Raw genomic sequence first — 25,566 nt, 5'->3', positions numbered from 1 at the left:
TATTTCTGTACAAATTAGGTGCAACAAGCGCGTCGTTTCCATTTTGGACATAATCTAGCTGGTGACTCCACACATCATGGAGAAGCATGTAAATGTTGTGACCGTCTCCATGGAAAAACCACAGAATGAAACCAAAGAATGAAAACCAAAGGGAAGGCGTGCCTGCTGACTAACACCAAGAGGGAACACCCAAAGACGAAGATCCAAGACCACGGAATCCCAACAGAAACAGACACATGAAAAACAACCAGTTAAAATATCTTAAATATTTTTTATTTGATACATTTAAAAATTTGTACTGTTATTAGAGAAAAATATAATTCCTTAAATTATGCAGTGCCAAACTGTAACCTCACAAGAAGACTTGTGGCCATTTGTTACAGCCCCAGCTGTTGTGAAATGCGCTTGTAAATAATGTTTACATTTGGCATACTTGATTCTCACAGATGCTTCATCAACAGCTCAGACTTTACGATGTCGCGCGCTACACCAAACAAACGGCGAGTACCGACTTTCCGACGTCGGATTGGTGTGTAGCGGCCTTAAAGCTGAATTTCTGCCTCAAGTTCCCAGAAGCCAGAACGATTAGTTTTTGGTACTTCTGTGTTCAGGGACGCAGAACCCACCCACAAAGGTTCTTGGAGCTCTTGATAGTAAACCCCGACCACTCCATGCGAGATCTTCTTTTAAATTACCCAAGAACAAAATTTAGTTTCCAGGAATATACTTGTAGATTCTAGAACAAAACAGTTCAGATCAGTGATGTTCAGCGCCCAAACCAAAAATGGTCCTGGTACTCTCGAAAGTAGCTGGTTCTTCATTTGGCCCCAAATAATACAGTTGAGCTTAAGATAAAAATCTTTCCAGGTGTTAAAGTTCAGTCGTGGAAATGAGCGGTAAATCCGAAGTAGTGTTCCCTTTTTTTTAACAGTTGGTCTGAGGTTTTAGTTGTTTTTCCGATAACTCTGGCGGGGTCCCCACCTCAGTTTAAAAAAAATAACGGAATTAAAGATAAAATTCTTTCAAATGACTCTATTTTGAGACATCATGTGGACAAAAACAAAATAATGATCATGTACGTCGCAGTACTGGGGTGTTGATGCAACAGCCCCATTAGGTGTTTTTCGGGTCCTCCGGAGGGAAAGTGTCAACCCATCGCTGTGTGCGCTCCCAACATTGATCCCAGTCATACAGCGGGCGGTACTGGAAGTGGCGCAGTGCTTTGTCCGTGCTCACGGTGAAGGACGTGATGGCCACGGCCAGAGTGTAGCTGTTCAGGAGGGGCGCAAAGTTGCAGAAGGGCGTCAGAATCCAGCGAAGGATGTCGTTGAGCATGGCCAGGAACCACAGCAGCATCAGCGGCATGCGCACACGCCGGAACTTGAAGGTGGACAGGAAGAACATGTTGAAGTCCTCGTAGCTCTTGTAGGGCGAGTCGTCGTAGCAGAAGAAAGCCTCGCCGCCCACAGTCTCTGGACGCTCGCACAAGGCCCGGGCTGCCAACACGTGCATCCACGCGACATTGCCTGCACACAGAGAGGAGAACGTTAGCTGGACTGCATTTTCTTTCCACTGTAAAGTAAGACAAAAAACATTTGTAATACTTTGCAGGTGTTTATGCAAATTTTTGGTTTTCTTTTATTGAGGTGGCTGAGCCAGTTTGTAATACTTCAAAATTCTGATTTGGATCAAACCACTAGTTCTCCCGTTGAAGTAAAAACAAGTTAACCATTGAGCTTGTTTCCAAAGGCATCCAAAAATTTCAGAAGTCCCAAGCCCGATAATTTGAGCTACATCACAGATATTATGATTACAGTTGACCATATTTTACATTGCTAGGAAACAAAGAGGAAGAGAAGAGTTGCATGGCTTCCGCTTTGTGGTCGCCTCACTGAATGTTCTTTGCGACGTCGCGTGTCACTTCCCCGTACTCACCGACATAGACTCGCCCATGTTCGGTGCTGTCGGGTACGCCGCCGATGATCAGGCCTCCCCGTTTGACGGCCAGCTTGTAGAAGTCTTTGATGAGCTCGTGGCCCTCGCCGTAAATGCCGGTCGGCCTCAAAGAGCACGTGTGCAAACGCTCACCATTCCGCACCTGCACGGGAGAAAATCCTATTTTAGCCCTCAAAACCGGTTTCAAACTCAGCAACATGTACTCGCATGTCTATCATGTGAAGATCTAAAAAAAAATTCTCAAAAATCCTTGCCTTAAAAGACACAGGAAATTTTGAGTCCAGGCAACCATTTAGAGCAGGGGTGGGCAAACTACGGCCCGGGGGCCACATGCGGCCCATTAAACGTTTTAATCCGGCCCGCCAAACTTAAAAAAAATAAAGGAATAAATAAATGAATAAAGCTTGTTAATGTGTAATTTTCTAAATACTCTGCTATGTCAAACACAGATAAAACAAAAAACGGAACCATCTGTAAGGCTCTACCGTTGTTCCATTGGCTTCCAGGACGATCTTTTCGGCCTTGGCCTTGCTCTTGGGGTAAGCCATGGTGTGCTTGACTTTATACGGCGTGTCTTCATTACCCCTACATAGACAGTCACAGGATCAAGCCATGCACATATCAGTGTGTTTATTTATGTACGTATTTAGTTTGACTTATTTGGGCAGTGTTGCTCAGCACAACCAAACATTCTTGAAGCGTTAAACACAGCCCAGCAACTCTTTGATCAGATTTCAAGGCTATCGTCCGGCCCGCCTTAAATCACGTCCTTGTCATATTTATTAATGATTCATGAAATGAATTACTCATAACAAAGAAAATGCGAGTCAATCTTTCTCCTGAAAATATCCAAAAATGTCCTTTTTGAATATGCTAACGACTACTTTGAGCATTTCTAAAATGCTTTGCGTAGGAGTGAAAGAGTGATGAAGATAGAATCTATTGAATTTCGTTACAGGTTCAGGATTTTTAATCAGATTGGTATTTTTTTTTAAATACCAAAACTCGTCAATGAATATTATTAAGACATATTGTGCAGACTCGTATCCATAAGTGTAATATTAACGTACTATATTGCATAATTAATGCTGGAAATGTAACACGTCAGCTCTAAAGTGATGATTTCAAACATCCTTCAAAGGTCAACCACACATGAGAAATTTTTCTGACTGATAGCAAATTTCAACCGCATAAACTAGCACACCAGATAATGTTAAAATGATTATCTTTAGTTTCCGTCCTCGAGTTTGGGTGCAGCATGGCTGCCAAGTTTGATGACTCCGATGATGCAACTCCGCAAGGCCACAAATATCTTATTAGCAAACAAAGGTGTACCTAATATTGTGACGGGTGCCACTAAGGCACCAAATGACGTAAGATACGAGAATATATGGAATGTCGGAGATGTCTCCTCAGGTAGAAAAGGATTTGACGATGAGTCATTGCTCAGTCTTGTTTGCTTTTATTTTTGGCGTCTTAGTGAGTAACCCCAGGATGAATGTTTAAGTGCATTAATGGTATCAAGTGTTCTTGTAGCGACATTGCATAACAACTGAGCTGCCAGACACACTGGAAAGAAACATTACAGTGGAAAAAAGAAGTCAGTCAAAAGCTGACTTGTGTAATAATAAACACGGTAAAAAAAAAAATCTGGTACACTTTTTTTGCACTGCTCTGGTGAGGTACCAAGACGAGAGAGAAAAGGTACCTGAAGGGAAAATTGTTAAAAAGGACAAGTAAAAAAAGATCTTTTAATTAAAGTAAAGGGCTGAGTTAGTTATACAAATGTTGTAAGGAGTGACGAAAAATGGATCTGGAGCACTTTTTGGGAATGTAATATTGGGTAATAACCACTAGTTTAGAATGCGTCGATTGTGAAATCTTGCAAAGGGTCCCAGAGTTTATTGGCACTTCTCGGTAAGAGCTTTCAACCAAAGTGAAAAGCTAACTAAATGGTAGAGCCAGTTTAGAAAATGTCTGTTGCCAAAAGTTACAAAGGGTCCTAAAAATCTTTGATTCAATCTTCAGTTAAAAGTGCCAAACACAGAAGTAGAGTAGCGCAGGCGAAGCTAGATTTAGGGCAAATCTGGATTGATAAACGTCTGTTACCAACAACGCAAGAAGTCATTGGAAGCAGTTTTGATCACTCTCCTGTGAGTGAAAATTTTTGGGACCAACCAAACTGGCATAGTACTGTTTCCATTAAACAAATTTGCAATGCTCATCGAATATAAACCTAGTAGGATTCTGAGGTCAGCAGACTCAAAAATAAACATGGTGAATCAGCATTTAACTGTTATGCCGCACACAAATCAAATTAGCTGTCAGCAATCCTGAAATCAGACCCAAGTGTAAATGCGGGTTAAAAACTCAATGCCTTTAAAGGATTTTAAAGCATTTCTAATATATTTTTTTCCAAAATCCTGTTTTTGCGCTGTATATTCTTTTAGTAAGCTACTTTGTATTTCTGTACATTGCTTTTAAAGGTCTTAACTTCTTTGCTAGTAAATGCCTTCATAATGTTATTTTTAATTATGTGAAGCACATTGAGTTACCTTGCGTATGAAAAAAAAAGCTGCCTTGCCTTACTGTACCTAAAGGGCAGTTTAGTATGATTCCCCAAAATTGATTCACACCACTTTTTGGCACTCCTCTGTTGTGGTAATAATCACAGTGGTGAGGTACTAACACTCGTAATGAAAGAATGAGTAAAAATACAGCGGTAATGTAGACGGCCCACACATTGTATCCCCGGCTGAAAGGTTTTACCTGACAAAGGGCTCTCTGTTCATGTTGGGCCCGATCACTTCCATGCTGCTGGTGTACAGCAGACTGCAGATGTTGTTCTCTACACACGCGTTAATCACATTCTCCGTTCCTGACAGAAGGGGAAAAAAATATAAAAAATGAACAATGGAGATCTTTTGTTTTTGTTCTGAAAAAGTGGCCAAAATTTAAATACAACAGAATACAACGTTGTATATGTAATCCGAAGTGCTATGTATTGTCTAAATAAAAATCAAAGTAAAACATACAACAAAGAATAAAAGAAATACATATTTGAATTTTTATAATAATAATTGAATCAGTCACTAGCATTAATTTGTAAAATAAAACATTACTTGTATCTTGATCACTACAATAACTTCATTAATTAATTGTTATATAAATAAAACATAAAATAACTCAACACCCATTTAAAAAAATAACTGCATCATTCACGCGTGTTAATTTGGTAATAAATTATGCACAGCAATAATAAATTATTAATGCATTATTGTCTTAATAAAACCTGCAACCATTTTAAAAATAATTATTTTGTTCACGTAACCTTTTAATAGATAAATAATAAATATTGATAAATAAAAAATAATAAATTAATTTATCAATATATTATGTGGCTAGTCATTAAAATAACGTATCAATAAAATAATGGTTACAATAACACAAAAAATATTAATTCACCACATAATACTTTTATTTTGGTTTAATTTTAGCACACATTCATTTTGTAATATTAAATTTCTATACTTATAAAACAACAACAGCTATGTATGAAAAATAATAAATAAATAAAAATACATATTATATAAAATAAATAATATAGCTACATGCATTCCTATGCAAAATGATTGGTTCTTTATAAATGGAATGATTATTTTTACATGGAGCAAAATGTGATCACTTGGGACCCGTTTGGTCAAGAGAGGGTGCAGAAAAATATTCTGGTACATGCTTTAACGATGATAATGAAGGGTTAGCACTCTTACTTGAGAGCTCAACTATTTCAAACATGCAACAAAAAAAACCACAAACAGTCATCCCCACCTAAAAGTTACTCATTAACCGCTACATCACCATTTTTTTTCAACCCTATTCAATGAAATGAATGGCACCAAATATTTATCATGTCATTATAAAATTTTAGAAAATGAGATTCTTAAACACCAGTATCAATTTTTCGAGCGCTACATTAGAGTCGAAAACATGTGAACATCCCCGGTATGTGCACGAGCCTCAGGCCAGAAAAAACAATCACTAAGAAAAACAAAAACAACTCAAGTGGTGGGGGGGGACCTGATGTGGTAACACGTGCTGCGTTCAAGTGCTCCCGGTAGGATCGTAATTGTCAATCGTTTGGAGGAAAATGATTGATGTCATGGGCAAAGAACTGCCCTTTTTTTTCTTATTACCACATTACAACATGAGACAAAGAAAACATTTTTTTTTTCCTCTGCTGTGAAGTTAAATACGGGGACAATGGGATAAAGTATTTTAAAGCAGTCAAACCTACTGCTTGAAATAAATTTAAGAAATAATTTTCTTTTCAATGTGTTCGTTATGTTCACCAGGTGAAGTAATTTTACTGCTGATCTCAAGTTTTTCCTCTACCTAGGGGCTGACATCCCCCTCAGGTGGATGCCTGGGGCCACGCCCCTTTGGCTGCCCCAGTTGCACGCATCTGGCACAATGTTAAAAACCTTCTGCAGCAACACACCAGAGCAACAAGAATCGGAGTTCAGACCTCCACCAAAGTCCAAAAAAAATTGAAAATGACAGCAGGGTAATGTCATTTTCTTCCACCAAAATGAATTTGAGCTTTTGCCATCCTCTCTGGTGGAGGTAATGACGACCTCATTGCTCTGCGTGCCAGGAATTGACAGCATTGCGTGGAAGCTGTCATGAAGCTGTCAGCACGGAACAATTGAGAGCTGCTGGAAAAAGGGGGCCCCCCCTCAGCTGAAGCCTGGCTGACAGGGCAGCACTGACAGCCGTTCAATAGTAGCTGCCGCACTCCACAAAAATGAGCTGTAGCTGACAGAATGATGTCATGACATCACCTTTTTGTGTTTACTTCTTAATGATCCGATGAGTGATATGTCACTGATGGCGCAAACATGCATGGAAGGAAGACAAATGTTCCATTCAGGACCGCCAACCTCAATGTAAACATAGACGGGCAAAAAGTTCTAGATCATGACAAACTTGACACACTCTTACAACTAAAGGATTCAACCCAATCTAATGGGTCATAATTTACCCATCCTTGGGTAAAAATAACCCAATCTGCTGAAAATCGACAATTTCCCAGCAAATGGGTTCTGACGTTTTTAGCGTGCAGCCCAAATTATAGTCCAGAGTCGTTGGAAGTTCACCTGTGACATTGACGGCGTAGATGAGGGCTTCTGGGACCTTGTGCCAGACGTCCACCAGACTGGCGGAGTGGATGAAGACGTGAGCGCCACGGGAGGCCTCCAGCACGCTGTCGTAGTCCGTGATGTCGCCCTGGATGACCGTCACCTTTGTCCGCACTGAGGGGCCAAACAGGACGCGGTCATGTCAACGAAAGTTAATATTCAGAAAAGTTGGAAGATTATTTCCTGAAGCTTGCAACAAGCAATTTAGTACAGCGGTATCTTGAGTAGGAGTTTAATTTGTTACATAAGCACACTTATTGGAACGGTACTTGCTCATATATCAAATACATTTCGGCCATTCTAATTCCTTTAAATGACGTCCATTCCAGCCCACCAACAAACACAAATTTGAAGTATTTTTTTGGAATAGCACTGTATTGCATAAAAACATAAAAAATAGAGTTGCAAACAGCTATAAATGGGAAAATCATGAAGTGATTGCTTTTAATTAATAACAAATCCTATACGAGGGCTCTAGTAAATTAAGGTGCCACTGTATAGAATTTTAGAATTGATGATTTCTGCTGCATTCAGGGGTGCTGGGAAATTTCCAATTAGCTTGTCAGATTCAACAACACATTTTATAAAGAAAGTCTAGCCACATCAAAAAGTGAAAGGATGTGCTCCAGTATATTTTTCCTTGTCGAGGTTTGTAGAGTGGAAATTTCTGAGTTCATTTGCAAAGCTTGAGTATTTTTAATTTTTTTTTATCTGAACTGCGTCCTTGAACCTTTCGCAGAAGATAACAATGGCGGAATTGGTGCCAACGTGGAAGCAAAATCATTCTAACAGCCTTGTTTAGAGAGTCCAGCTCATTGATTGTTTCAAAGTGTCAATGCAACTGGACATTATTTTTATATATTATATTTACAGAGGGTGGATCGAGCTTTAAAAGACACAATGAAAAATGGAGGACCAAGAATTGAACCATGGGGGACTCCAAAAGAAAGAGGTTCTGAAGAGGTCACTACATCACCAACCTGCATTGAAAATCATTTGCGGGTTAGGTAAGATTTAAACCAGGAGAGGGCGGAACCTCTCATGCCCACAGAGCTTTAAAAATGGGACAATAAATAATAATAATGTTATATTTTTTTCAAAATTGTATGATTTTTCACATACATTGTTGTGATGTGTTATAGATGACAGTCGGTGAGGCCCAGGATGGGCGTGGTGGGTGTGGGTTGAGCTCTCTGGTTACAGTGGGCCTCGGAGTACTCGAGCGTGTTCGGAGACACACAATGAAAGCCCAAACAAAACGTTTTTCCAAAGAGGCATCACGTCCATGTCGTTCACGCCACCCTGACAGGGGAAAGCCGCTTCTTGATGGATTCATTGTCTCCATGCGGGGAAGCGACTGTAAATCATGGCCCTGTCGCCGGGCAACAAAACACACACATACGGTATCCCGTTGACACAGGCGGCAGGTGGTGGTGATAGGCCAAAAGGAAGTGCATGAGAGTGGGACATCCTGGAGAGGATCTCTGCTCATTGACCACGCAACACAGGAAGCGATTTGCTTATATTTAAAACAAATACCACATGTTTCACTTATTTACAACTAGTGCGTCTATGTTAATAACATGGAAATTGAAAAAATATAAATATTGTGTAATAACAGTTGCAGGTTTGATTAGTTACTTGCCAAAAGTTTAAAGGTGAGCTTGAGCAGCTCAATGGGAGTGTGTGCAAAGTGCAAGACTTGAAAACAAGCTTGCCTTTTGAATGATAAAGCCCGGAAAGTGATTTCATGTACATTTTAGATTTAATAGAACAGAAAATGTAACCAAATATTTTTACCACCGAGGTTCTAGTGTCACAAAAATCATCAAGTTGATTTTAGCTTTATATCTTTACAAATGTTCTGTGTGAATCGAAATAAAGGTAACATACATTTCCCCCCAAAATAATTATTTTTTAAAATATTTTTTGCAACACTTTAAGATGTAGTTTATAAAATCATACAGGAATGACAATTAAACTGAATGTAAAGGAATCATTTTTGCCACAATTTCTACTTCAATTCAATAAATATTGTGCGGCTCCTTCTGGTGTGCGCTTGGCCACCTGGAGGCATCACAATTCAGACATGGATATACATGCATCACATTAAAACGCTGGAATACCAGTCATTCCTCAAGTGGATAAAAAATAAACGCCTCTGGGTGTTGTTATACTAAGGCTACATACGTTACTTTCTGTTTATGTCCAAATATCCGTTATAAAGGTGTTACAACACCAATGCTATCTGTCAGCATGTCAATGCGTGTGTGGCGAAGTGATATGGTTGTTTTAAACATTATATTCTCTTTGTTTTCTGATTAGTATGAGGGTAAAACTTTAATGGGACAACAGCTTGAAACCACTCAAAACACTTTTGCCTTTTGCATTTTTGAAATAAAATATATATTTCAGAGCTCCTCCTTTATAACATTCCTTACATATCACGAGATTCTGAATTCAAGCGTGGTGTCGAGACAAGGACAGCCGAAACACTCCGGTCCATTTTCCGTTATTCTTACCGGTTCCGAGTTCGCTGAGTCCAGGCTCAATGTGCTTGTCGAACACTCGAACCTCGGCCACCTCATCTCCCACCTGGTCCAGCAGAACTCGGAGCAGGTGCCGACCCAAAAAGCCGCAGCCCCCTGTGATAAGGTACACGAGCCCGGAGCGGCGGTCCGACATGTTGACGTACGGTCCGATGCTCGGTTCGGTTGGGTATGAAGAGAAAAGGGAGTATGAGGCGGAGTGAAGAATTTCAGAGGTAGCAGCCTATCAGGATTACTCCGAGTGCTGCGTTTATGGTACCCAGGACAGCCCGGTATCTCATTATATATTCTTTTTTTTTTTAACCTTGCAAAAACTTTATTTACACTGTGTGTCAGCGTGTGCGCAAGATGGCTTAAAAAAAAAGTGAGAAACTTTAATGACGTCATCTTTATGTTGAAAAGTTCACCCGTCACAATGACGTCACTTCAGTGCTTTACACTTATTATATATTTAATTAACAACACTCAAAAACAAATCTGTGTAAAATAATAGAATACGTCTTGTCAAAACAGTTTAAAACATTATATACATTGATATATCCACTTATTGTTTTATGAATATTAATTTGTGGTTAATCTGTCTGTTAATTGTGTTCTATGGTTTTATAAAAAACAACTGGATCAGATTTTCGTCTCTGTCATTTCTTTCGTTTAACTGACAAATAAATAGTTTTTTTCCCCACATTTTTAATACGTTTAGCTTACAATTAAATAACATTTTACTTATGTTTGTTTTAATTATATGAATAAAATAAACCAATATTTCTATCTCACAATTAACAAAATCTTTTTTTTATTATTAGAAATGTATGCCATCTAACAATTGTTTATATTTTCTAAATAAAAAAAGACATTTAGCTTATAATTAAATAACATTTAGTTATGTTTTATTTAATTGGAAACACCAGACAAGTTCCAAGATAAACCGAAAATTAATATTGACTAATTGGATATTATGGATAGCTGATGTTCAGTGCACAAACCATTCTAGTGAGTGTGCGTACGTGTGGTTTGTGCAAGTATTACTAGTGTGGTATGTGTGCGATTTATTTTTACTCATCCGCTGTGGAAGCGGAATCTAAAAATATTGCAATATGTTGAAACAAGTCAAAGGTTTTATCCTGGTGGTGACAGTTAGACAAAAAAATACAACGTACATTTTAAATTGGAATTCTGTGTAGTTTCTTTAATATTTTAATAACAGTATGGATTTTTTTTTCCAAGCAGCTCCAAATCAAGTTTTTAGTGTTCATTCGTGATATGTATGTTTAAACTCGTTGTTCCTACCGCTCTCCTTTGGACTGTCATTCAAAGTTTCAGCCTGCTGTGAATGGAGCTTGACAGCGGGTCAAAGTTCACTAGTGTTGCAACATTTGCAAGCTAACAACCCCAAAAAGTTCAACTTGAATTTTCATCTCAGCCACCAAAACAAGTCACATATACTACTGAAAATTGATATATTTTTTTTTTCCAACCAAGTTTTCTTTTTCATTGAGCCCAGTTATCAAATTGGCGAATGCACAATTTGTTAAAAATTCATTATCACTTTTGCACTTCAGTTAATTTTTTACTTGAATCAGAACTTTTACTGTACTGGGTATGAGTACTTCTACCACAAGCATGTTATAACATTTGAGAAGCGTTTTAAATTGGGAAATAAAGGCAAATAATTTCCCTTCAGACCACATTTCATCACGCAGAACCTATTTCATCCATTTTTAGGTCACATTCCATCACTTCCTGATGACATTGCGGTGCGCAGGTGCGTCATTTCAAGGCAGGAAGCGGTCACGTCAAACTATTTCCCGTTTGCCTCTTTCTTCCCGCAAAAACACAAGCGATTTTTTCTTTAAAAAATATTTTAATGCACCATTAATAAAGGGTCCAACGCATTAATACAAGATTGCAAATAATATTAAAACAAGGAAGAACCATACAAAATAAACGAGTTGAAGGTATGTACATATGTCCTGGCGTGGAGAGAGAGAACAAGGGAGAAGGAGTGAAAGAGAGGGAGGGGGGATCTATTTACAGCTCAGTGTGTTTCTACGAGAAACAAACACTTATATTTACATCCATTTTGTATTTTCATCACTTTATCCTGAAAAGCAGAAAAAGACGTTTTTGTTAGTCTTTTTGCTACTCCACAGATAAACTTTGGACAAGTCGCCTTTTTTTGAAATACCCCCTCCGTAAAAAATAACCTCTAGTTTACCCCCCACTTTTTTTTTTTTTGTAACCCAATGCAAAAACAAAAAAAAGTGCCTGTTAAAAACACTTGTGCAAAAACACGGCGACAACAAAAACCTGAAGGAATTTGGTGGGAGAAATCAAAATAGAGAAACGATGACATGGAAACGGCACTAACTCAGGGAGGACATTCGGTTTTGGTTTGTAAATGGCAGATAACTTAAGGATCCGGCTAACAGGGATGATTGAAACACTAGTCCATAACAGTAATAATATATAATACTATCAAAAAACCATCCCAAAACAAGGAGAAAGCTTGTACAACAGAAGCAGAACTTGTCGGATTAAAAGTTTTAAAACCCTGAATTTGTGTTGACTTCCTTGTGCGTGGATTTGAGTGGACCTTCCGAGCCGAGGTCCCGCCAAACCTTGTCGCTCAAGTGAGCGTGGCAAGAGGGGAGAGGTCGGGGCGGGTGGTGAGGACAAAATGGCCACCAAAAGTGCGAGGCGTGGTTTTTCCGGTGGTGGGATGGCGATGCGAGTCTTAGTTGAGCGTGCCGCGACAGTTCTCTGTGCCGCACAGGCACGGGATTTTGTTCTCCTCCAGTGGGAACTTGTAATCATACGTGATCTCCTCGTTGACTGCGATAGCCTGCTTGGAGTAGATGACGATCTTCTTCTGGGACTCGATGGTGATCACCTTGGCGTAGCAGTTGGGCTGGAAAAGATGCACAAGGTTAGTATATTTTAAATAATAAATCAATTCATTACAATACGAACAATTTTGGTCCAAAAATAAATAAAACTGCTAAATGGATACATTTTCTATTAATCATTACTAATGAGGCGCATTTCTGTGGGAACAACAGTTAGACCGGTCAGCGCGATGCTACGCTGTGTGACAAATCATATGATTGAATGCATGTATCCACTCACGGTGCAGCAGTGGTTGATAAAGCGCGCCAGGTTTCCGCACTTGGTGGCATCGATGATGGTGTCATGATCAACTCGGAACAAATAGCTGCTGCCAATACCCTGCTGGGCGTAACGTTTCTCCCGATTGTCCGCCACCATCTAAACACACAGCCGCACACAAACACACATCATTACAAACATGCTGACTTTTGGTTCTGGTGCATTTTTGAAGAGTTGAACTGGGGCTAACCTGTCTTATGTTCTGACCAACGTACTCGATGACCATCTCGTCGGCAGCGATGGCCTCCATGGCGAACAGGCCCCACTCGTGGATTCTGCTGCGTCCGAATCGAAGCTTCTTCTTGCGGAACTGCACCACCACCAGAAAATATGTATTTAAATTTTTTTTCCAAAACAACATATGCAAAATACTAAATTAAATTTTTCTCCTCATATGTTCATGGAAATTACTTACATTAGGGCTGCAACTAACAAGTAGTTTAAGAATTGATTGATATGAGGATTAATCAATGAATGGGATTAAAAAAAAAAAGTCATTTCGATCCCATCGTTGAAAAGCAGGATATTGTTTCAAATTGACGATGTAGAAAATGCTCAAACAAATTAATTATGCTTCAGTTATAGGTTTAGTCTGTAAAAAGGTTGATCATCGTTTTCCACAGTAAAAACATATAAAATGTATAATACAATAAATCGGATAAAATATCAATTAAAAATAAAAGATTCAACAAAAATAAAACATACACTTGAAATAATAATACAAAAATCCAATGATAGAAGAAAAAATATATAAAAGTAAAATCTAATTAAAACATTTTAAACAAACCACATATAGAACATACAAATGAAACAACTAAAATATTAAAATAATTTTTCCCCAAAAAATGTGTGGTATGCATTTTTATTTTCCCATTCAGGCAACTAGTGTGCTAATTTCCTGCATGTGCACACTAGCACACTGACAACTGCGTTGTGTAACATGAGGTTACTGAACTGACATTTTGGAGTTGTCATGCGCTTTGAGGCTGTCTGGAAATGGCCCGGCTGCAGAGTGTGCGGTTATTGTCACGCATGTTTGTCAGGTGTACCTTAAGCTGGTTGAGCTTGAGCAGGTCAGAGTCCATGACGGCTGGGGTGCCGATGACGGTGAGGAGGCGCCGCTGCTCTGAGCGTCGCTCTGATAGCACGCGGTTGGTGCCCTGAGGAGAGAAAAAAAAAGTTTATGAGGAGGACTTGTGACGTTATCAGATGGCCTTGAGGTGGGGGGGACGCCAAAGAACCTTGACCTCAAGCCAAGGAATTCAGTGAACTTGAAGTGAAACAACTGAAAGCAGATAAGAGCGCTGAGAGCTCTGATACTGTCGTGAAACGTTTATTCCACACATTATTCACGACTTTCCGTCCCTGACAGTTCCGCAAGACGTTTTAAGATAGCATAGCAGACAATCAACCACTGGAGCCCCGGGACAACACCAATTGCTGATATGGAACTACGCCAAGCAAACAGTGGAAGCGGACCTTGGCTCCATGCAAGGTAGAACAACATTTACAGCAATGTGGTCAGGTAGAGCAGAAGTTATTTGTCATGTTCTCTTAAAAAAAACAAAAAAAAAAAAAAACACTTTTCTGTGAACAAAAAAAATATCTAAATTTAACAAATTCTTCCTCTTAAAGTAGTCCAACTAAAAAAAAAAATAAAATAAATAAATAAATAAATAAACTGATTGTGTCTAATAGAAATGGTGTTTGGCTGCCATCTTGTGGCCTATACAGGAAGTGTCAAATCCTAGCCTAGTTTGTGCTCTGGTGCAAAATATAAGAGGCCCAAACATACCGAGCTGTCGACGTTCTCCACCTCCCGTATGACCTGTTCGGGCAGGTCCAAGTCCAGGTAGACATCCTTCTCCTTCCGGCTGATGGCGTAGTAGCCTTCGCTTCTGGCGCAGCCCGTCACGTGTTCACGCAACTGCCCGTCCGTGTTCCTCTTTTTCCGTCGAGGGTTTGGCAAGTTGGTCAGTGCAGCTCAGCGTTAAGGTCGATATGTGACATGAGAAAGCGATCGGCAATGTAAAGCAAGCAAATTAACAGCAGATGGACAGACTGAGCAGGATATCAGTGTGCTGCACCCAGTGGGTGTCGTTGAGCCAGTCGGAGTTGTGATCATCCTGCAGCAGCTTCTCGTACGTGGTCTTCAGCAGCATCAGGTCCTCGCCGTCCAGACCAGAGTTCCAGATGTCGTATAGGATGGTCATCTGCTCAAATTCGCTGCGGTTCTCGTACTTGATCGCCGGAGGCTCGGGGCAAGGCGCGGGTTTGTTGGACGTCACGCCGGCCTCCTGCAGGAAGAGGCGTTCGCTCTTCCTCACGTCCTCCACCGCCATCCCAGACTCGCCCTCAGAATCGGTGCTCGTCAGTTCGCCGGACTCTAGCTCCTCTACGTCCACATCCTCTTCTGCGTCAGAATCCTGCACACAGAGAGTCTGGTTGTAGTACTTTTTGACATGATTGGTCAGTTGCATCGCCCACAATGAACATACATATTACTATTTTTTGTTTAGTTAGGGATGCACAGATACAGTATGTCTGGATGTGTATTTGGTCCAACCACCGGGCCATTTGGCACTGGGCTGCACAGATAAACAAATACATTTTCACAGTGGATCATATCCAGTATGCCTGAAACGCACATTATCATTTGGGCAAGAATGAATCGCATGTGATCACACATGATTCCAGTAATTGTTTTAGCTGGACAGGTAGAGTAAAAGTACATACCTCTCGTTTGCGTTTCTTTTGTTTCATGGCTGGTGTCTCCTTCGGTTGCTTTGAGGGAAGAACCTCCACATTTTCCTTGTCTTTGCTTCTCTTCTTTTTGCTCTTCTCAAGCTCCAACACTTTGCTCGCCTGTAACCTCTTTGTTGGATGAAGTGTTGTAGTAGCCTGGCTCGATTCCTCAGACACCAATCCCAAGTAGTCTCCCGAGTCCCGTCTCGAGGGAAGCGCCTCACCGATAACTTCCTCGGGCGCCTCCAGCACCCCGGAAATGGCGTTGAGGTCAGCCGCGAGCAGGACGGAGGACTCCTGCTTGGAGATCTTCTTGGAGGCAGGTGGTGCAGCGAGGACGGGCGGTCTGCAGTAGTTGTGCTCCATGAAGACCACCATGCTCTCTGAGCTCATGACTCGCAACAGCGCTTCCTCGGAGAAGAAGCCAGCCTCCATCTTCTGCTCTTCGGCCTCGTCCGACGTCTCCGTCTCCTCTGAGTCTCCAGCGTCGGGATCCATCTTGAGGGCCACGTCGGCCAGCACCGACAAGTCAGTGGTGGAGGCAGAAGCCAACTGTAGCAGGCTCGACGCTCCCAGCTGCTCTCTGAGCTTCAGCCTCTGCTCCTTCTCCTCATCCTCGTCTTCTTCTCGGAGGGAAGTAGGAATGACGGCGGTCCGGGACTTTCCACGGGGTCGCTTGCCCAGAGGAGACGTAGGGGGTGCCTCCTCGAAAGCCATCCTGCACATGGAGGCGTGGTCCAGCGGGAGGTTCTGCACCGTACGGCACACCATGACAGGGGGGGCCGAGGATTTGGGTGAGTCTTTGCCAAAGGTCCGTTTCCCGGGTGCCTTGGTCGGGGTAATCTGAGGAGGAATCCTTTTAGACTCATCAGAATCCGGGGAACGTCCACATGGCGGCACGATGAGAGCATTAGCCTCGCCCGGTTTCGAGGCGAAGGGGAGAAGCTGAATACCGTGAGCGGGACGCGGGCCAGCGGCGACGCGAGCATCCCAAGGTTTGGCGGGCGAGAGCTGGGGAGCGTCGGCCGGCGTTTGCGAGGGCGGCGAAGACACTGACGGCGGCAAAGACGACGACAGATCTTTGCTTTCGTTCTCCTCGGTGGAGAAGGAGACGGTCTTTCGGCGTTTCTTGAGAGGGGGCACCAGGACCACGGGGGAGGGAGGACGAGGGTACGGTGGGGACGAGGGCCGTATGGAAGGGTGTCCTGGTTTGCCGTCTTTGGCTTCACCTGGAGGACATTGCATACATTTTTAGTGAGTACCCTACAATGGAAAAAGAAAACTTGTCGGCTTTGCTAAGCTGTTCATATATCACAGTTGGGCTGATTGAAATAAGACAGCACCCATTCAAGTTTCCTCACCCAATGACATTGCAAGAAAAAAAAAAAAAAAGACAAGCAGAGCTGCGGTGATGAAGGATGTAAAGCGTTATCTACAGTCAAATTCAGATTTGTGTGTGTGCTGCAAGACACCTGGAAAATTACTTTTATATGTAGGAAAATGGGTGACTCAATTGTAACAATGTCACCTTGATGCGTGAAATTCAAAATCACTTGGCAATTGATGGCACACAGGCTGTATTAAATAAGTAGAAAGGCGTTGCCATGGCGACACAGCATCACCAATTTCAGTGGTTTATCAACCATGATTTATAACACTATTATACGCGCTAATGTAAATCGCTAAAAAATGAAAGTTTCAATACTTGATGGACAAACTGCACCTTAATCCACAGCGGATTTAAATCAGATAAAAATCAGCACCAACAAAGAAAAATAAAATGATCCCTTATTGCTAGTTAAGTCGACATCCACTTATTGGCTTTAAAAATATTTTAAGCAGCTTGCATTTTGACTTAAAATGACTCACCAATTTTGAGCTCTGCCTTTGTAAATACCTTCTCCCTGATGAAAGCACAAAAGCAACATTTTTATCAACAGCATTTTTCTGGCACACAAAAGCATAATGGAGTGGTATTATTATTATTTTTTTTTTTTTTTATTGTTGCGTCAAAATCTTTGAAACATACCTCCCGTCTTTTTCTACTGTGCTGTCCATGGTGGACTCATCCATGGTGTCCGGCCCGTCGCTGTCAGGCATCTCCCCTTCCTCCTCGGAGGAGGACGAGGACGAGGACGCATCGGAGGAAGAGCCCTGGGACGACGAAGAGAGGCTCTCGTCGTCGCTGTCGGCGCTAAGGGCATCGTCTAAAAATAGGAAAAATGAAATGAAACTTATTGAGTGACCAAGGCTGCAGAGGACTGTATGGACTAGATTTTTTGCAAGTTTATTTTCTATTGTGCAAGGTGGAGGATAATAACTAGTAAGAGGCGCAAACGCATTCATCGCAAAACCTGCATGTGCAAGTCCCTGTATGTTAATTTAACTTGAGTAATGTGCGAGAGTAGCCATCGTATGAATCATAAGATTAAACATGCCTCTTTTTTTTTTTTTTACTGTGGATTATTTCTAGTGTTTCTGGGCTTTTCTATTAATCTCGGTTGAGGATAATACACATAACAGATGGGAGAAGCCATCGCATTAATCATAACATTGCAAATATGAAAAGAGTTATTTACCATCCGACTTGTCACTCGCCTCCACTTCTTCATCATCCTAGAAAAGACCGTTGCCATCAGAAAGGTGATCTGAAAAGCTGCACTCGAGCTATCAAAACAGGCAGCTCAACATCAAACCTTTTCAGAGGAGGAGCCGTCAGACGTCTCCTCTCCCTCACTGTCCAGCTCCCAAGGTTTTCGACTCCTGGGCTTCTTTTTCCTCCTCTTGTTGTCTCGCCCTGCTCGGCCAAGATCCGGCGTTCTCCCGTCGTCACCTGAAAGCCAGACAAGAGTCAGAGGGCCCTCTAATGACGTGACATGGCAAGAGCTCGGCAAACCTTCGTCATCCTCATCAGGCGGTGTCGATGGTCGAGGCCTTTTCGTGTCTCCTTCCGTGAGCTCTTGAGGCTCTTTCCTCTTCACCTAAACAAATATTTATTTTATAGTTATGTAACAAATCCTTTTTTTTTTTCATCTAACTTGTTGCACTCTCTGGCAGCACTGCGTTAATTACCTTAAACGAAGGTAGCCTGAGTGCTCCGCGAAGGGAGAAGCCTTCCACGCCGCCACTTTTGGCCCAGTCCACCAGAGACATGAGGGGCTCACGAGGACGGTTCACCTTCTCCTCTTTTTTCTCCTCGTCGCGCATGGCTGACATCGTCTGGAATGGCTGTAGACAAAAAAAAAACATACTTTCTAATTAATTGCGCAGTAAGTGATTCCCTGCCGCACACCTACTGATGCATTCCAATTAAGAAATTGCGACCCTGCGCGATTATGTAACTATGTGGAACAAAACTGCCATTTCTGGTATACATTTTTGAGGGTCCACTTACAATATTGTATTGTACAGTATTATTTTTTTTCTTTCTTGAACGATAAAAACATGGTGCGATTGCCAAGGAAGACGCCGACGGCCACAATAGATGGGGAGCAAGAAGGTACTTCCTTACCTTAGCCTTGGTCTCCTTCCTGTCCCACCACTCATCAAAGGTGGCAAAGGCGATGTTCTCCACCATCTTGCGGTTCAGGTCCCTCTGCATGATGCTCTTCATCTCCTGGATGAGCGTGGCCAGCGCCATCTGCACGGTGGCTTCGTGAGGATTCTCAGCCAGGAGGGGTAACTCCTCAGCAGGGGTCGGGTACTCGCCACCTTCGCCGGGTGGCATGGTGCCATAGGCGGGCGGTGGCATGTAGGAGGGGTAGTGTGCAGCTAAGATGTGTGGCGGCCACGCTTGGTGCGGAGGTGGGAGGTGCGAAGGAGGCGGGATCTGGGTGCTGTGCGGGTCAGTGTAAGGGTAGGGAAGCATGTGGGCCTGCATATAGTGGGGATCCTGCTCGTAGTGTGCGGTCGCCCCGCTCCCCTCTTGTTCCATGAAGGAGTGATGTGGGGGCGGCAGTGAGTGCAGGTGATAGGAGGAGTAATCCCCCGTGGCAGCCTCGCCCGGCGTGCCGTTAGAAGACGACACGCGCAGCTGGTGCAGGCGACTGAGCATGTGCGTCTGCATCTGGAAGGACATGGGCGCCCCACCAGTGTATTGGTTCATCAGTTCCATTGAGCTGGCATAGTCATACATGGGGTGGGGCATGGGCGGAGGATACTCTGGGTGCAGCTCCATGTGAGGGGGCGGCGGGATCCCGGGAGGTGGCGGCGGCTGCAGCGAGTAGCCCGGTGGCGGTGGGGGTGGCAGGTGGGGCGGGTAGGAGGGGATAGGCGGGTGCATGGATGTGCCAAAGTGCTGTGATGACTCAGAGATGGGCGGGGGAGGGGGCGACGACGACGATGTGTCTGCCGCCGCCTGGGACGGCATGGCCGCCTGGGAAGATGACGGCGATGAGCAGGAAGTGATGGAGGGCTGGTGGGTGGTCACTGTCGTGATGGACACCTCGCCCTCCTCCTCCTCATCCGAGATTTCCATGTCTTCACCCGAGGAATGAGGGGAAGTCTGAAAAAAAAAAAAAAAAAAAACACATTTTTGTTTGAGAAATTTGGAAAGACAGGGTAAAACTGTAAAAGGTCTCCACCAATTAAAAAATTTAGCAATAGAAAATTTGGAATTCTGAGGAAAGTTGTTATTTCGGAATTTGAAAAATAGTTTCCAATGTATCTTGAATATATTGATTTAGTGTATGGGAAAATTTGAGAATTTGGGAAATGTAAAAAATAATTTCCAGAATTCCCTGAACAGTCACAAATGGAAATAACAGTGAATTTCCAATTTTTTTTCATGGACAATTTGTTATTGCGGGCAACGTGGCTATTTGGGGGCATGTAGAAAATAGCTTCCCGAATAGCCAAAAGGAACTCCAAATTTTGAAGGTAGCATAGTCTGACAGTAAATAAAAAAAATAATAAGAAAACTGCAATAGATGACTAAATGACAAGCGCTAACCTGACTCTGCCCGTTGTAAGGTGGCGTGTGCGCTCCGGTCCTTTTTTGTACGTCAGTGCTCACTTCCTGCGTCGTCTCCTCTGTGACAGTGTCCGTGCCCGCTGGGCCGATTGTTGGCAAGGGCTCATCCGGGGGCAGCACGTGAGGCGAGTACGTGGAAGAAGACGGCGTGGAAGCAGGCGGCTCGGTGGGACTTTTCCGTCCGTCTGTCCCTTTCCCTCGTTTCCTGAGGCTGTCTCGGTCACGCTCCCCTTTGGCCCTCTCCTTGTCCCCGCTGTTGCTTGGCTGATTGGCGAGCGCGTGCACACCCGCACCGTTACCCGCTCGCCCTCTTTTCGTCCCGCCTTCCATGCGCGTTCCCCTCAGCTTATCCTCCTCATCTTCCTCATCAGAGGCAAGGAAGGAGAACTTGGCCTTCTGCTCCTTGAGGAGCATCTCAATGCGGGAGTCCAGGCTGCTGCTGTGGTAGGCAAATGGTAAGCTTTCATTGGTGGAATCCGGCTCCGGGGAGGCAGAACCACGTCGGCGACCTGGTGGCAAGCTATCAGATGTAGCGGCGTTCTGGGGGAGGGAAGTGGATGAGGTGGGAGTGGATAAGGAGGCACTGGAGGAATGCGAAGGAGACAATGGTGGTGGTGTCTTGGGTGGGATCGGTGGCGTGCTGGGACGGCGTTTGGGCTTGGTCCACTGCTCTTCTCGTTTGGGACTATCCTGGTTGAAATCAAGTGCTCCCAGTGTCTCAGCCACAGCGGCGGCAATGACGGATGCCGGTGGTAGCGGTGGCGGTGGTGGGGGAGGGGGCGGCGGCAGAGCACCCGCCAAGGGTGCGGGGGCCCTTTCAGGGAGGCTCGTGCCCCCAAGACGAGTAGATGCATCCAATCCCTGAGGAGGGACCGGGGCGGGATCTTTGGAAGCGGAATACGTGGAGTAGGACGAGGGCGGCGGGGACATGCTGTTGGAGGAGGAGCGGTATGAGTTGGAATTGTATCTGGGGTCCGAGTTGCTGGAGTGGTCGATGTCCCGCTCCCGCTCCCGGTCCCGGTCGCGATCTCTGTCGCGGTCGTGACTGCTCTTCCTGCGGCTGCTGTGGTGATTGTGCGAATGGTGGTGGTTGCGGTGCCGCTGGTGCCCGTGTTCACCCGAGCGCGAGCCCGCGCTGTCCCGTCGGTAGCTCCGCTCTTCCCTGCGGTCCGAGTGGTGGTGCGAGTGATGGGAATGATACTTGGAGGAGGACGAGTTGGCGTCTTGCTGGTGATGGTAAGAAGCCCGCCTGGAGTTGCCGCCCACCGCCCCGTAGCGCCCTCCCGAGTCCCTGTCCCGCTCCCGCTCTGTCATCAGAGGCTGCTCATACTGAGACCCCAGAAGTGGTGGGGGCATAGCGGAGTGGTGCGCCATGTGGGGGCCGGGTCCTCCCGCGTTGGTGTACGGCGGGTAGCAGGGTGGCTCGTTGGGACGGTACGAGGCGGGCGGGAGGTACCCAGGACGACCTCGGTGGTACAATGAAGGTTCGTGAACGTCCTCAGAGTAGCGGGATACTTTGAATCCGCCGCCTACCGTGGACGACACCGCAGAGGAGGAGGAGGAGGAAGGAAGCATGTCCTGAGGGGGGTAACCGCTTCCCAAAGTGCCCGCGTTGAAGCTGCTGTGCCTACCAACATGAAATGTAAGACTTTAATTTCAACTAACCACCTCTTGAGTTGCCACACCCACCCCACTGACTCTCAAAACAAAGCCCGCAGGTACACTTTTAGTGATGTCAAGTGATTCGAATGTATACAATAACAAAGAAGAAGAAAAGAAAAAAAAAAACAGTATATGTTGCATACAAGCTAACAATGCTAGTCGAGCCGACAACCCACCGGGTTCCGGAATAGCCGGACTCCTGAGAGAACGGCGTCCCGGATCTGGAGCTGTATGGTGTTCCGCTCTGAGAGGACGCTGACGACCCTGAATTGTAGCCGCCTGTCACAGACGAGGACGGGGGCGTGTCCAGGCGCTGCTCGCCGAAACCGGTATCCGCCGAGCCGGGAGTGACATTTCCGGACTTGAGGGCTTGCTGGACGCCCGCCGCCAACACTGCCAACTCGCTGGAGAGCCGCCGGCGGATATCAGCAGACTGTGCGGGCAGGAACGACGTGTTAGCGTTTGTAAATGAAATCAAATTAATGCTGTATTTGACAGTTACCATTTCAGGCTGTTGTTGCGTAGGGGTCTGCGGCGCGAGGCAGTCAACTAAGGCCTTGCCCCCCAAGGGGACTGTCTGAGGTGTGTAGGAGCCATTCACAATCAAGTCGTAATACTTCTGCCTCTGCTGGCCTGCAGACGAAAAAATTTTTGAATATATTTTTTTTCATTATTAGTTTGAAAAAAAAAAAGTTTACTGGTATAGTGAGCACTAAAAGCATGGAATTTCCAAACAGGGGGGTATTAGTGGAATTGCAATTTCAGTATTACTCTTGTTTCTGGCAATAAAATGTTGTTTTCACTTTGTTTGTGCAGTACAGACCGGTGGTGCCCAAACAGCCCCCCGGCCCACCTTTGATATCCAACTGCGCGTGTATGATGTTGCCCATGACGGAGGTGTTGTGCAGCTGCTTGACCGTGTCCTTGGCACCACGTGTGCTGGTGAACAGCACTCGAGCCAGGCCCAGGTGCTTCCTGGTCTTGGGGTGGAACAGGATCTCCATCTCCTCCACCTCGCCGAACTTGGCGCACATCTCGGCCAAGAAAGGCTCCTTTACGTTGTCGTTGAGCCGGGCGAAGGTCACCTCCTTGAGGGGGATCGGACCCACGTAGAAGTCATCCAGCTGCAGATCCAGAAGGGGAAAATCCGGGAATGACGCACCAGAATGAGTGCTGCGCTGAGATGTGTGGTCCCTTTCTCACCTTAAACTTTGGCACTGGTAGAACCATCTCTGTATATCTGGACCATAATCTGCGGGGTCTGGGGTCTCGCAGTTCACCCACAGGCGGGAATCCAGAGTCCTGGTGACATTTGATACACAAGGGGTATGAATAAAATGTGCAGAACCCTTCTGAGTGATACGACTGAACTAGACAGAACTGGACAATTGCGGACAAATCACAAGTCGGCAACTGACTCATGCACGCCAACCGATGATCATAAATTACTGGCGTCCTTATCGAGAAAATAGAATTTTTGAGTGCCTCTTTAATTATTCCTTACCTACTTGGATTTCATATTTAAACATCTAAATATTATTTCTTTCGTAAAGATGTCTGATTTAATCTTTTTCTATCTGTTTCTTTACTTTCCTGTTTGTGGGTTAGTAAAATTATATTTTGATCATCGGGAGGTGAGTGGACAACAGGCATCATCTGTCGTTAGCTGGCAAATTTCCAAGTCCATGGGATGTAATTATTGGTCCACAGTGAGGATTTGAACACAAGCAACCGATCGTGAGTTATGACACTTAGCGATGGTGACATGTTTGAATCTGCCTCTGTGCGAAAATGGCTTCAAGCACATCGGACTACATAGACGGAAAAGCTGACGGCACTATTTTCAACAGCTCTGAGCTGATTTAAATAGTAGGGCATCCACATTGAACAGTTACCCACCCTCACACCCTGACATGGACTTTTCGCCAGGCAATCACATATGGAGACAGGCAACCATTAACAATCAGTACGTCTCTGAACACTCGCTGCCTGCACCAAATTCTGCATGTAACACTGGAGAAGCACAAACCAATGCAGTCACATCACATGTGAAATAATAATAAAACTCACAGGCACGCTGAAATGTACTCCATCGTATCTGTAGATCTTCTGTGCCACCCGTCTGATGGCCGGGTCCTGGACCAGTTTGAAGCTCTTCCACTGCAAACTCACAGCTTTTTGTGTGTCTGCACCGCTGTCTGGATCCATCCTACAGCTGCCAAAATACGTTTGTTTACATAGTGTGTAGGGATTGTAAGCAACACAAATAAGAATGTGCACAACTTTGGGCTGGATAACAAAACAAATACAAAAACCTAACATACCCAAGAAGGACAAGCTTGAAGCGTGAATGGTAACTACTTCTGAATCGTAAATAAATATGGCGAAAAGCATAAAAGGAGACATTTGGCTGACGTAGGCCGCTCCGGGTCAGACGCTGTCAAAACAATGAGTGAATTACGTCACAGAGCACTAGTTTAGTTCAGCTAGCTATGCTAACATGCTAAGACGCAGTAACAAAACGCCAATTGGCTAACCTATTTGCACAAAATAAGAAATCGAAATGAACAAAACTCGAATCGGGTTCTCAATCGAGTCATAAATATGACATTATATGTGATTCGAGTGCTCCGCAACGGCGGCAAATTTGTTATCTTTTTTTGTGTGTGTGCTATTGCTAAGGCAAGTTATCGCGACCGTCGGCTAGCGCTAACTTAGCATAAGCGCCAAATTAGGAAGCAACACTGGTCATATTTGCCACACTGTTCAGTCAATACCATATTATAAACAGCGGCCGTGTTATCTAAGACTTTCCGGGACTTTACGATTGGTTTCCGTCCGAAAATGCAAGACTCGCAGCGCCGAGAGTCCTTGAGCGCGCTCATCTGAGAGTAGCAGCCCGCTCGCCGCCAGGCCCGCCCGGGCAACAAGAAAAACACAGTCCACCCACCAAAACACAAACGGGACAGCTCCGAGCCCCGCGCTCAAGCGAAAGTAGCAGCCGAAAATGATGCCGCAAACATTCCGGTTGATAGTCGAGGTAAACGCGAGCTCCTGCGGTGCACCGGGGAGTTGTTTTTGGCGTCTAAAAGCTCAATATTGTGGGCAGAGCGGCCATCGCGAAACAAACCTGAAAGCCTCGCCTGTTCTCCATCAGAGGTGGTGAACACAGCAAACAGCTTCTCACACGCACTTTCCACTTAAAATGAAAATTAAAATTACTGACTACCAATTATCAAAAAAAATATTTATGACTTTATGTTTCCAGGTCAGTCACTTGAATGCCATTTGACACATTTTCTTACCGTAAATTATAAAG

The 25,566-nt window shown here is 44.1% G+C and overlaps 2 protein-coding genes across 5 annotated transcripts; both read right to left on the bottom strand.

Moving 5' to 3' along the window:
- Window positions 1-257: 257 nt before the first annotated feature.
- On the bottom strand, window positions 258-9,939 carry hsd3b7 (hydroxy-delta-5-steroid dehydrogenase, 3 beta- and steroid delta-isomerase). The gene is made up of 6 exons (XM_088317972.1): window positions 9,677-9,939; window positions 7,113-7,268; window positions 4,726-4,834; window positions 2,442-2,541; window positions 1,936-2,098; window positions 258-1,526 (listed from the first exon to the last, which is right to left on the bottom strand). The coding sequence occupies exons 1-6, from the start codon at window positions 9,837-9,839 to the stop codon at window positions 1,114-1,116; spliced, it is 1,104 nt and encodes a 367-aa protein (XP_088174098.1). The 5' UTR covers window positions 9,840-9,939; the 3' UTR covers window positions 258-1,113.
- Window positions 9,940-11,913: 1,974 nt separating this feature from the next.
- Window positions 11,914-25,424, bottom strand: setd1a (SET domain containing 1A, histone lysine methyltransferase). 4 transcript variants are annotated; one of them, XM_088317302.1, is made up of 21 exons: window positions 25,198-25,371; window positions 24,318-24,462; window positions 23,451-23,549; window positions 23,101-23,371; window positions 22,750-22,880; window positions 22,424-22,680; window positions 20,565-22,212; window positions 19,125-20,117; window positions 18,686-18,841; window positions 18,510-18,594; window positions 18,310-18,446; window positions 18,193-18,229; window positions 17,643-17,820; window positions 17,483-17,517; window positions 15,605-16,842; window positions 14,943-15,294; window positions 14,664-14,845; window positions 13,918-14,028; window positions 13,059-13,178; window positions 12,830-12,967; window positions 11,914-12,611 (listed from the first exon to the last, which is right to left on the bottom strand). In XM_088317302.1, exons 2-21 carry the CDS (start codon window positions 24,453-24,455, stop codon window positions 12,438-12,440), a joined length of 6,480 nt encoding a protein of 2,159 aa, XP_088173428.1. In that variant the 5' UTR covers window positions 24,456-24,462; window positions 25,198-25,371; the 3' UTR covers window positions 11,914-12,437. The 4 variants fall into 4 exon arrangements, with proteins under 4 accessions (XP_088173428.1, XP_088173425.1, XP_088173424.1 ...); XM_088317299.1 differs by lacking the exons at window positions 11,914-12,611; window positions 12,830-12,967; window positions 13,059-13,178; window positions 13,918-14,028 and adding an exon at window positions 24,572-24,684 and having other exon boundaries at window positions 14,734-15,294; XM_088317298.1 differs by lacking the exons at window positions 11,914-12,611; window positions 12,830-12,967; window positions 13,059-13,178; window positions 13,918-14,028; window positions 25,198-25,371 and adding an exon at window positions 25,378-25,424 and having other exon boundaries at window positions 14,734-15,294.
- Window positions 25,425-25,566: the final 142 nt, after the last annotated feature.

The sequence above is a fragment of the Idiotropiscis lumnitzeri genome, chromosome 15 (assembly GCF_059441095.1).
Source record: "Idiotropiscis lumnitzeri isolate Australia: NSW breed Sydney's pygmy pipehorse chromosome 15, RoL_Ilum_1.0, whole genome shotgun sequence".
NCBI lineage: Eukaryota > Metazoa > Chordata > Actinopteri > Syngnathiformes > Syngnathidae > Idiotropiscis > Idiotropiscis lumnitzeri.
This window is presented reverse-complemented; position numbering and strand designations above follow the sequence as displayed.